Below are 12,744 nucleotides of genomic sequence, written 5' to 3'. Positions count from 1 at the left end.
ACTAACATGGTGATACCTTAACAGAGGTCAGGGCTGAACAGAACATTCAAATTACATGAAAAGCATATGATTCTTATATTTGTACTGATCATGGTATGAAGTGGCAGAGAGGATTTGCAAAGAACAAGAGGTTTAGCCATGTTGTGCTTAACTATTGGAGACAGGACTTTGATTTATAGTTTGAAAAACAGAAAATTGGGAAGGAATGGTTATCATCTGTGGAAAGATACATACAGTTATAAGGACAAGAATACACAGAAATTGTTACAGAAAAAAGAAGAACAAGATGTCAAAAGAATCTTCTCTCAAATTACATTTCCATTTGCCTCATTGAAAATTCATGCAAGAATCATACAAAGTTTTTTAATTAGATGATTAATAAATAACAAAACTTTTAAAGACCCCATGATTTCATTCATTCTTTCATTTTTAAGACCTCTCACAGGTATGCGAATCACAAAATATAATACATCCAGAAAAAAGCCATACCTGTCCAAGGTGGTATCAGATCTGTATCGTCCAAGTACAGCTGTCTGACCTTCCTTTTCATTTGTGCTACTACTGTAAAAGAAAGTTAGAAATGTCACATTTGTCATTGTGTTTATTAAACAACTCATCACAAAAATACCAATATCTATGTCTCAAATTAAAGTATCATACAGGATTTCTGACCATCCAGGTGTCAATAGATCCAACCCTGCATTCATTGCAGTGATCAACTTAAGAATTATTGACACTGGAGTCGGATTTACAGTGGAAATATGTATAGACTAAAACTGAACAAAGCAAGCTCTTGCTATAAACAGGATATAATGACAGATTTCTTTGGTAATATTATCAGAAAGGTGTTAAGATACTCTACCATACCTGTGTAGGCTATCTTGGGATTTGTATTGATTAAGCACAGCCCTTCCATAGTTTTCATCAGCACTTCGAGAGAAAGAGAAACAATGGTTAGTTAAAAATGAAGTATTAAAAATAGAGAACTTTTTCTTGGCAAAAGATTTGTCTTCGGTCAGATTTCACAGCTGTCCACTACCACTGTGATTGCCTCAGCTATAGATCTCTGCAGTAGAAGACTTCAGACATTTTGTAGTAAGGATTATCTCTTCCTACAAGCTGTTCATGGACTTTATAATGAGGGTGTTTTTTCTGCTGTAATGCAAGTCCTAGTTTATATTAGAATAAACTTAATCTGACTCTGACTAAAGCTCCTTAAAAAAACTTGCCAAGGTTTATAATCTTCATGGTTGTAAAAAGTCAAATCATAGTCTTACAACCTAAATATGTGAAATGTGGGATTTTTCTCATAGAGCAGAAACCTGGCACCTCATTAAATACTCAGAGGTTGAAAGTCCCAATGAAAAACATAATGAATATTCAGCAAACTAATACTTTCAAAAGGCAATCAATACCTCATCAAGATAAATAAATAAGAATTATTTAATTAATCTAATTCTGGTTGATACCATCCATGCAAAAATAGATATTCCAAGAAAATGTACATGGTATACTGAAATGCAGCACAAATGCATTTCATATTTTTCTTACCTTTCCTCTTCAGGCCTTTTCTTTATCCAGCTGTTATCTTGCAAAAGTGTCCGTCGTTTATTAATATCATGAGAAGCCTGTTGTCTGCTTTTGATTGCAACAGAGGGGCTCTTCTTATCTGCAAATGCAGAGAAACACGTCTTGAAAATGAACATGTGGAATAACTTTGGAAACCTCGAGTACTATTACAAAGGTTAAAATATGTAAAAGTTTAACACAAATTGAATTTTCAGTTATCACACCTGTTTAGTGAAGATTGTTTCCCTGATAAGTTTGTGGCTTCAACCTTGAAAAGACTGCCAAAGCCAGTTTACCAAACTAAATCAGTTTCATCCTTAATATGAAGGAGTTTTGTATATTTTTAATGTAAACAAATTTCACAGATCTGATAAAGGAATTATGAAATTTGCATACCACAGTAATCCCAGGAAAGTCAAACTGATGAATCCTATTTCCTGGGGTGTTGTCTATGGGTTTTATATTTGCAGATGTGTGACAGGATGCAAATTTTGAATGAAAGCTAATCTTGAGTTGACCACATGGTCCTCCAGCTACACCCAGCCCGACATACGTGGATTTTCACATTTCTCAAAATGTCAGACTCCCTCTGAAGCTTTTTCCTTAATGGCTGAATGAACAGACTTTCTTTCCTAATGAGCTCCTTAGTTTTACTGAACTTTAATAAAAGCGATACCTTTAAGATCTATATCTTTACATCAAATATAACTAAAATTGGTGCACAGTTTCAAAGGTTATTGGGAGAGACAGACAGACATGCACACTCATGTGCTTTATGAACACAGAAGTCTTATTTACTTATGAAAACAACCTAAAATATCTTTGCCCAACAATGCTAATATTTAGTATATTGAAGAACTAACAATATGATACTGACTTGATTTGGGAAATTTTGGATTCCTCTCTGCATTAGAAAGCTGATGTTTATCTCCTTTGGTTTCCTTTTATGAGGATTTTGGCCCTTTTTTGCAAGAAAAAAATATGCAATGACTACTGTCCAGCATTCTCAGTTCTTTTATTCCCTACCTAAGTTTCATATGATCAGCCTGTTTGAGGTGAGAGAAAATATTGTCGTGATATTTTAACGTGCCCTTTTAAAATGAAAAGCTAGAAGTTCAGACCAAATAGAAATTCCATTTTTTAATTGCAATATTTACCCCAAGTTTTTCAGTCAAAAGAAGTAAAAAAATTAAATATACAAAACCTTTATTAATACATCCAAATAATCAGTAAAATTAATGATGAAAAATACAGAGTTTCTCGGGTTTTCCTTTAGACACCTTCATGATTTTATACATTAATTCCTCACTTTCTGAGCATTCATGCAAAAGGAGTGCAAGACCATCAGATTTCAGGAAACATCGCTGTCTGATGTTCAGCAAGGACATTTGACTGTAAAGATTGTGTATGGAAATACCAAGCTCCACAGAAAATACATGCAGTCAGTAATATGTCATTTGTCAAAGATGTGTTTTGGCATTCTGCTGTGATTTATAAGAAAATGTAATTCTTACTTTTAATACAAGAACTTCAGCTGTAGTGATAACATTAAAAAATGACAAATGGCTACAATGAGTGGAAGATGAAATAACAAAAAAAGCACCAAAACAAATATTTTAAGTGACAATTGTCAAGATTGAATTTTTAAATACATTTTTCTCATGAAAGAAAAACACTGCAGTACAAAGATAAAATTCAGTCTAAAAATGTATGTCTGACTGTAACTTAAACTGCGTCTGCTCTTATCTATTTATATTCACTGTACATATGTCCATACTGCCAAATGAAAGAAGGCCAGAGAAGGAATGAAAGGCTTGGACTCATCAATCATGTTTGCTTAATTGCAGATGTTCTCTGGTTCTGTGTTGGACTTGCTATCCCCAAGACTGAGTTGCTGGAGAAGTGGCAAAGGTTTGAGAAACACAGCTGTGATAGCACCGATACGTGCTTCTGTTTCTTGGCCTTGATGACAAGGTTTGGCTTTCTTTTTCCGAGCAGCATAGATGCAGCCCTTTGACAAATGACCAGGGACATCAAAGATGATGTTTTTAAGAATGTGCCAACAGTCACGGTAGATTAACAAAAAGTATTCTATCCTTACTTCATGATTTCTGCGTTAGCCTGTTCACTGCCAATTGAACTAGTTCTTCTCTTAAAAAGATTTGTTAAAATCTGACTTTAAAGACTTCAAAAAATGAAGGCATCCCAGGTTTGTCTGAATACCTCCAGTGGTTCATTAGAATATCTGCTAAAATAAACACTTCTTGCAAACCAAAAAGAGGAAGGACCTTCACCAGTTTAAACAATAACATTGTCTCATAGTCACTGGCAAGAATGAAGATAGTTTTAATTAGCCAACAAGATCATATGAAGTGTGTTTGCTCTAAAAATGTGTATGTTTCCATTCTCATGAATATTTAGGTATTTTTAATTTGGTACAATCATTTGTATTGGAGGGAAAAAAAAAAAGTTAATTTTTCAAAAATAGGAAAAATGTGAGCTCAAGTTTATGCATTCCAGAGAGAAAACTTCTCTACAGTAAGGATAGCTGATGGCAGCTAAAGGGGTGGAAATGATTCCAGCATTCTTTTCATTCTAGTAGTTTTAGCCAAAGATGCTTTGATCTGTTTCCAATGCATTTTAATCTGTGCTCTTATGCTGTCAGCCATAACCTCCTCAGAATCTTGAAGAAAAACCTTCATGACATGAACATGACATAAACATTTCTATATAATCAAGAAGTACTAAGTATATATCCAACTATTAAAATTAACCATGTATGTGACATATTGACCTTTTTCCAATAGCAGTTTAAGAAAGCTGTTATCACCTACCCAAAAAATCATTTGTATTTTACAGAAATCATGGCTTTTTAAACTGTTTGGTGCAGAAATTTTGAGAAACCTCCTATAAAGGCAGTAGCCAAGGGATATACACTGTTTTCTTGTCAAGAAATATTGCAAGCATTTTGCTGCTGCCTGAGGCCCTGGCTTTGCTGAAGAGTACTGATCTCTGGTCTAATGAATTTTCTCCCAAGCTTCAACTAAAAAATTAAACGTAGATCTGATACAACTGTTCAGGTCATGTGAGTGCAGGCAGATGCAGCTTGTCCCTGTCTTAATTTGACAGTAAAAGGTTTATGTCCTCAACACAATAGAGCCAAGCAGTTCCTTGCCGTGGCTGCACTAATTTTGGTGTACTTAGGCCTGGCACATCCCACCCAAACCAGATCCACATGCATTTCAAAACCTTTTGGTCTTCAGAAGTATTTTTTAGGTTTCAAGAAAATGGAAAATATCATCATGTTTACAGTTTGCCTCTGATCATTTCTCTGCATAGAAAGCAAACTCCAGCCCTCCTCAAGTTTTGTCCCTCCAGAGGAACAAACAATCCCGTCAGACAATGATTAAAAAGCTTTTCTCTCCCCTTGCCCTGTTCTAATTTTCCTCAATTTCTCCTCATTTTCCCTGAGCGAGTCAAGGAGACGGTGCTGAGATCAATGAATCTGCCCACTGCCCTTCCAGCTGCTGTGCTCCTGTGGGCTTTCCACAACAACCACAGCCCTTGGCATGGGGAATCACCACCTTGCACCACACCACCTGACTCCCCCACTCCACCACACAACACTACTCAGTGGGATGTTCTGGCCTGAATCCCTGCCAGCAGCAGTTTGTGCACAACACCAATAGTCTGGCATCTGAAGCGGGTCGCGCTGTGACTAATAACCATCCTGTCACTGCTGAAACGTGGCAGTGTGCCCAGTGAGGGAGCTGAGGGATGGGCATGGTGATACTTAGAAAGGAGGAAGGCCACGCCTCAGCCTCCAAGTGCCCTGGGAGCAGAAAATGGAGAAGACTTGGTATTACCGCTTTGATTTGGAGACTGTTTTTGTATACTGAAAGCTGACATTTGCTCCGTGGTATGTTGTCCTTCTCTAGGAATCTAAAAGGAAACACGACAAAAAAAAGAAGATATTAGGAATCAGCCCCAAAAACAGCTCAAGTTTGTTGTCCACTTCGACCACCTCCTTGCATAAGTTTAGTCTGACAGGGTGGAATGGCTTAGTGTTGGCTGCAGCCCTGCTCAGACCGAATCTGCGGCACAGTGGTGGCTTTTCCCTGCCTAGTAATGACTATGTGTACTCCTGCCTTGTGCCTCTGCCTTTCACAGTGCCTGTCCTTCCTTTCCCTTTTTGGGAGCATCTTCCCTGAGAACACACGGTGTGGTGATAGCCTTCGGAGGGCCACACTGAGTAATGAAGAATGAGGTGAGGTGATAAGCTTAATGGGAAAACAGTATTAGTCAGTGGCTCAGAGTGGCACCTGGAGCACAGGTGGGCTTACCCAGCCCTGCTGATGGGTCTCACAGCTACAGTGATCAGCAGCTAATGCAAGGGGCCAGGACAGAGACAGTTCTTCTGCTCTGCAACAGTTTTCCATTCACTGACTTCTTCCCTTATCTCAAATCAGGTTAAAAAAATGAGCCTCCAAGACTGCCAATTTAAAAAAAAAAAAACCACCAACAACAACAACAAAAGCAAAACAAAACAACAACAACAACAACAACAACAAAAAACCCAACCAATTATTTGGGAGTTGAGCCACTCAAAAGATTTCATGTTTTCCTTTGAAACTGGATTGTGAATACCAGCTTTCCTAGAGAAAGCATCAAGCAGAACATAATGACTTTTCAATGACAAAAAATTCTCCCTTAAGTTAAAAAACCCCAATGCTGACACTGACTTACAGGTGTGGCCAAAACTGACCCTCTTTAGCAAGTGTATTCCTTTTCAAAAAGCAGTGTTTTCCAAGAAAACAATGGTAATATGGAAAGCTGCCAACCAATTCCACTGTCAGACTACTAAGATTTACAGAAGCACTAGAAAACAGTTTTTGTGACAGCAGCAGCCCTTAAAAATCAGAAACGTTCCCATTTCTCTGGGTGACACAGCTATTGTGTTTTTCTTACTGCAGATGTAAAGTGTATTGCTCCCACACCTAAGATAGAGTGGATTGAGACTGGAGCCTGTGGCTCTTTCTTTACAGATGGGAAGGGAAGAAGATTTGGGATTCTAGCAAAAGCAAATAATATTTGAGTATAAAAGTTCACATGTATCTTACGTAGTTGTGAAATTCCAGATATTTATTGGAGTTTAAAATTCTGGCATGTTGATTGGAAAGCTCCAGCCCACATTCTTGTTTTTTTAAGCTTAGGTGTTGGTATCAAACAGGCATTGGCACAGTTTATGTAGAAAACATGTGACTGCTGGATCTGATTCCCACACAATAAAAATTTGCTCGGGGCTATGGTGAGCCATATTTATTTTGCAATTGGTTATAAAATATCTTTTAAAAATACTTATATAAGAAGGTTTAAAACATATATGCACTGAATTTCCTAGAAACTGTTCAGGTAGGTTATTAAAGAATGAGTTTTAGATAGTGACCATTCTCACTATAAATTTTCCTGAACTGTCCCAAGATGGTAGAGAGGTCTCTGATGTTTTTATGTTCTCAGCTTAGCAACAGCTGTACATCTGATGCAGTCAGTCAGTCCTGGGATAATATTTGATATTTCAGAATATTTTGTAAGCAATGAGAACTAGTACTTCTTCTCCTCAAGAAGAAGTAGTAGTTTGTATAGAAGGAATTTGGATTTATTTTCTAATAAGTACATTTAAAGCCATTTGCTAAGGGAAATGAACTGTAAAACTTTGAAAAAAGGAGACTTCTTTTGTGAAAATTAAGTGAAATGAGATAATTTTAAGACTTAAAAGATCTTGTTTAAAATACACATTTTGCAATTTAAATATTTAGTACTGAAAATAACAGGAAACTGCTATGTAGACTTCATGTTAGACTGTAGCCCTCCTTCCTATATATTTGTAATATAAACTGAAATTTGTCACAGAACTGACAAGGAGTATCATATACCTTTGTTAGAAATAAACAAAAAAACCTCAGGCATTTGTTCTGAAATAAAAATTATGGCCAAAGTAAAAAATCCATACATTTTGAGGCTTGTCTTTAAAATCTACAGATTATTACAAATGTATTAATGACACTGAGATCATGAAAAGTGACTATAAAACAGGTTTGCAACTCCTAGTTGTATCCATGCAAGACAAAAGAAAGTCCAGCAAGTGTGTTTCTTTCATCCCCCTTAATTTAATTAAAACTATGTTTTGTCTCGTCCTATATTAATTTTTAATGGTTTAAGAGCAAAACAATATTTCTGTTGCACGTGTGTACAGCATCCAGAATAAACTGCTACCTAGTCTCCCAACCCAAAAGTAGTATGCATAAATGAATATAAAAACCAGCCACACTCCCTTTTACAGTCAGGACTGAAAATGTTCCAGGTATTCTGAAATTTTAAACCTAGGCATTTTAGTCCTACAGAATACTGCCATATTGTCCTCAAGGCTTGCTTCATGCTTCTGAACTTTCAAGTTGTATATCAAAGATTGATCCTTTAAAATTTAAAATGCAAATTAAAAGCTACTTCAGTCTGTAGCACAGACAATCAAGAATCATCAGCGTAAGACTTAAATTTTAGGATCTTAGAAATTAAAAGATTCGTGCATAAAGAGGCAGGATACAGCTCATCAAAGCATTTTTTGAACTCTGTGTGTGTATCTGTGTATTTGGAAAGGAGAATGGACAAAACATTAAGATCACATTAGTTTAAATATTCCAGCTAATAAAGATGTGCAACTGTCACATTGTTCACACAGGTCAGTGAACATTTTATCTTCAGCTCATAGGCAGATTTAAAAAAAAGTTTTTAACTTTGTGAGAAAGAGGAGTTATAGGTTTCTATAGTATACTATAGTAGTAAATTTAGTTCAGGCATTCTTAATAGGATCTCAACCACTGAAGCAAAACAACTCAGCTGGAATGCAAAACAAAAACAAACAGGAATGCAGCTCCAGTGTAATTTGAATTTAAAAACAGCGTCAGGAAACTTTAAAGGAAATTAAAACTGCCCCAGCCAGTCCAGTGAGCAGTTCCCAAATGGTTTTAAGACATGCCAGTCCTGGATTCAGACCCTCACCAATTTTTGGAGAAACCCAAATATAATTCCAAAGAAATTCAGAAAAAACTTCAGACATAACTTCAGGGAAAGTCAAATGCCCCTTCAACTTGGAAGGAAGTTATTCCAGAAGCAGCACAGGTCTCTAATCCTATTTTTATCACAAATATCTATATTCACACTTCTACATCTCCTTTCCACCTCCTGCAGTGACTGATCAGCAGAATACCTCAGGCCTGCCTTAAATTCTGAAAGCTAGATCTTCTAGTTTTCAGATAGTCTGAACACGCCCATTCTTCCTTCATAGATCCCTTTTGCCCCCCTTCTGCTCTTGGCTGTAGCTTCCTATTTGATGAGGCTTCACATATATGCATAGCTGTATTTAAAAAATACATAAGAACGATACAAGCATCTCCTGTAAGATTCATGTTTTCCACATCTGACCAAACTAGGTGGAACAAACTAGTCTATGTTCTTTGTCTTCTAGCTAAGGCAGTGATTAAGACCTTATTTGTAAATATTCTGTTTGTATACATTTTTTTAATAAACAATATTTATTTTCACAGCTTAGACACAAGAAGCACTGCATATATACTGTATAATAAGTAATTCAGCATAGTAAATGTTGAAGGAGGGATGTGAGGGGGACACCTTCTTCTCTTAAAAGTCAAAACATTTGTTTTTATGCTGAGGTTTTTCATATAAAGCTTTGCCAAATGCAAATACCTAAAATGTCAAACTTCCCAGTATTATTAATTAACTGGGTAATACGAAAAGTTGTAACTGAACAACTAGTTTAAAACAAAAATGTTTCAGAATTTTCCTGACATCCAACTTCTCGTGCTGCATTGCTAAAGCAGCCTGGACTGTAAAGAAACAACTGAGTTCGGCGTGTCCACATGAAACACCAACTGGAACTAACAGGCTCCTTACATATGTGGCTTTACACGACCACAGCTTGCTGACTACTGTTTGCTACATGTCCTTCAAGTTCCAGCTTTTCAAAAGTATCTAATATTTGCCATATGGAAAAGAAAATAGACATATATACTTTTTTCTTTGTTTATCTCAAATATGAAACTTGCCACCAAAATTTCATCTTCTTGAAGAAATATTCTGTTCTGAAATAAGCTGAACATTCAGCTTATTTGAGTGGAGCTCAAAATTTTAGACCTATTCCATTAGAAATGAAGACTTACTTCAGCTCTACTTTTCCATTTGCTTTGTTTTCCATTGAACCCTTAATGTTAATTCTATAGTACGTGGCTTATCTTTCATTTATATGAGATGACTGGGGAGAATATGACATTTTAAAAAAAAGCACATTTGGTCTTAATTACAATTATGAAACACACAACAGTATTTCCTTGCTTTCACTTAACACCTTTCATGTCAGCAAACCTTTTTATTTTCTCCATCCTTTCTCTTGAATACAGTAAGTGTGAGCAAGCAACTGATTAAAGTAATTCTGACTTTATACAGGATGAAGATCTCCAAGCCTTAAAACTAAGGCACTGGGGAGACACATAGTTATAGTTGTTCTTCTAGATAGGGATCCATAGGTGTGTGAGGTAAAATCTTTCTGCTTTGGAAGTCAATACCAATTTTGCTGTTCTCTACATCCATCATTGCCCCTCTCAGATATCAAAGTGGGGTGACTGGGCTATCAAATCTGGCTACCTATACTTAAACTCAAGTAAGAATTTGTGTTCCTTGATTCCAAACAAAGGTTGTTTTGCAAATCAGCATTACAACCAGAGCCAGTCAATGCTGTGCCATCCTTCATACATCCAAACATGTTATTTCAGATGAGAATATGATCTCTTCAAATAACATTAAACGTCCACTCTGTGAGGTGCAGGTCTATATGTATAACTGATTCTCTACTTTCTTCCCTACAGATTCTATTTGTTTGGCAATTAGTTAGTCTTTTTGTCTTTTTGCTGAAATTACATTTAAAAATAACTAAATTTATTTTACAGACATTAAAGAATAATAAAAGTATGTTCCTAGATTGATTTTTTTTTCCCCAAGAGTTACATATCAGAACAATAGCCATATAATATATTTGTGAACTTCTGGAATTAATACATTGGGTTTAAATGATTATTTTACTTTACAGTTTTGGCCACAGAATTAATAGCAACTCTCACAGAAAATAAAAACACGTATATGTGTAAAAGAGAAAACAAGCAAGGTTGGAATAGGTAAGGTAGGACTAGAGAACACATGAATGTATGACAGAAATCATTCATCTTTGTAGCTGAAAGAGCTCTCAAAACTGGTTTTTCAAGATGTGGGCGGAGGAGATTCTGTTTTGAAAGAAGCTTTGGAACTGTCATTAAAATCAGCTGCAAAGTCAGAACACAAATCTGTATGTATTTTCAAATTAGAAATGTATGATCAGTTTTAGATGTAGTGGTTTGGTTTGGTTTTTTTTAATAGAGTGTAGAAGAGGAGGTAATAATTTTGTTTATTCAACTATGTCATTCATTTTCCTAGATTTTTGGTGAAGAACACATCCTGTCTATACATGGGTTCAGCTAATTGTATAGATAAGTCATTGTATTGAAGTAGAATGCTATTCCTTTTGCAAAGGTGCAAATGAAAGCAAACTGTTGCTAATTGTTTTTTGCCAAAATAGTAAACTTCAAGCAAATTCAAGTAAAGGAGAAAAGAGTAAATACTCTTTAATTTTAGATAAAAACTACAAAGAAAGAATAAACTAACAATAAAATTAACCAAAGAGCAAAACTGACATTTAAATAGCTATTCATGAAAAGTGGTCTGAATAGTGAGTTTGTCATCAGAGAATTTGCACTAGAATAAAATGCAATTAGCAATATAATGTAAATAATGAAGTAATTGAGATTGTAGAGCCAGGAGAAGTCAGAAAGATCTGGGAAAACTGAACACCTAAACTGTAAAACTTCTAGACCTGGATTTTCATAGACAAGTTCTCCACACTTCTTGAAAATCAGATTCTCTGAAGTGGGATCCTGAACTGGACATTAGGAAGTCACAGAACATCTGAAAATGTAGGACTTTCCATACATGTTATATAAAGGCAGAAGAGTAAACATCCTTACCTAGGTATGGTAGAAGTTAGTGTCCTAGCGTGGCTCAGTGTGGTTAGTCAGCCTGGAGACAGCTGGAAGTGAGGCACAGTCAAAGCAGACAGAGAGCTGAATTGTTGTTTCCCATCCAGCTGTCTGAAAACTCAAGAGATTTCTCCTTCAGAGGCTGAGTCACTTAAGGAGGAGGTAGGAGGTGTGGAAAAGGGTGGCACCTTGTAGAAATACCAGATCAATTAAAAGTACGGGTGAGTTGTTATGCTTCTGTGCTTGCTGTGCTTTTCAAGTGCAGTAGGGCTGGGTTTCACGAAATGAACTGCTTTAACAGACCTTGGAACAGAAAGCTAAGTGATTACCATTTGGAAAAATATACTATAGTCATTTTGATTTTCCACATATACGTTGCAGAGCTGTAGGGCTGCCTCTCAGCTACAGGGTTTCAGGTATTTACACAGGTGAACATGAAGGAACACTATATTTCACCAAAGAAAAATTCTGGATAAGTGTTACATGGGGAACACACACTAGAATCTGATCTGCACAAAGTATTTGTGCTGTTTTAGTACGTGGGCAGAGGCAAAAAGATCTGGAGGGAAATCCCTCCCACCAGATCTTGTTGCAAGACTCTCTTATCTGTGTACATTTGCATTCTCCTGCAGTACAGCCAGCAACAAACAGAAAGGAGAGAAGAGCTTGCCTTCACTTATTTTTTTCTCTCTTTAAAATGGCTGCAAATAAGTTTGTAGGCTAAGAACTGCCTTACTATTAGTAAATACAGTAGTATAGAATCAATAATTTTCTTATAGAAATACTGTATACAACTCCATGCTTCTGTTTAAGATACAGAGGCTGGTTTTAATGTAGCTTGTACAGGCTCATGCTTCTTTTATATTTGGGGAATTTTTGTAATGAAATATGTGGCAGATCATTTAGTAAGATGCTGGGCAACCTTTAGTCCTATTATCTTCTGTAAAAGTTAGGAACTTCTTTGAACACATCAAAAATAAATCAAACTCTGTCATGAATTAATTTATTATTAGTCCTTATTTTTGTTGATGTTTTACCT

At 36.1% G+C, this 12,744-nt stretch overlaps 1 protein-coding gene across 4 annotated transcripts in view; it reads right to left on the bottom strand.

Annotated features, from left to right (window-relative positions):
* Positions 1 to 11,963, bottom strand: part of SCEL (sciellin) — a 48,037-nt gene extending 36,074 nt beyond the window's left edge. The window contains exons 1-5 of one of the 4 annotated variants that reach the window (XM_029960984.1): positions 11,694 to 11,963; positions 5,436 to 5,511; positions 1,552 to 1,669; positions 868 to 930; positions 490 to 561 (exon numbers count right to left, since the gene is read on the bottom strand). In XM_029960984.1, the coding sequence (XP_029816844.1) occupies positions 490 to 561; positions 868 to 930; positions 1,552 to 1,669; positions 5,436 to 5,478 (296 nt within the window). In that variant the 5' untranslated portion in view covers positions 5,479 to 5,511; positions 11,694 to 11,963. The remainder of the gene's footprint in view (positions 1 to 489; positions 562 to 867; positions 931 to 1,551; positions 1,670 to 5,435; positions 5,512 to 11,693) is intronic. The other 3 variants (XM_018071040.2, XM_029960983.1, XM_018071039.2) reach the window with 3 other exon arrangements.
* Between the last annotated feature and the right edge of the window lie 781 nt (positions 11,964 to 12,744).

Source organism: Manacus vitellinus, unplaced genomic scaffold (assembly GCF_001715985.3).
Source record: "Manacus vitellinus isolate BGI_N305 unplaced genomic scaffold, ASM171598v3 scaffold_2_pilon, whole genome shotgun sequence".
Lineage (NCBI taxonomy): Eukaryota > Metazoa > Chordata > Aves > Passeriformes > Pipridae > Manacus > Manacus vitellinus.
Note: the sequence above shows the minus strand (reverse complement) of the source record. Positions and strands in the feature narration are given on the sequence as shown.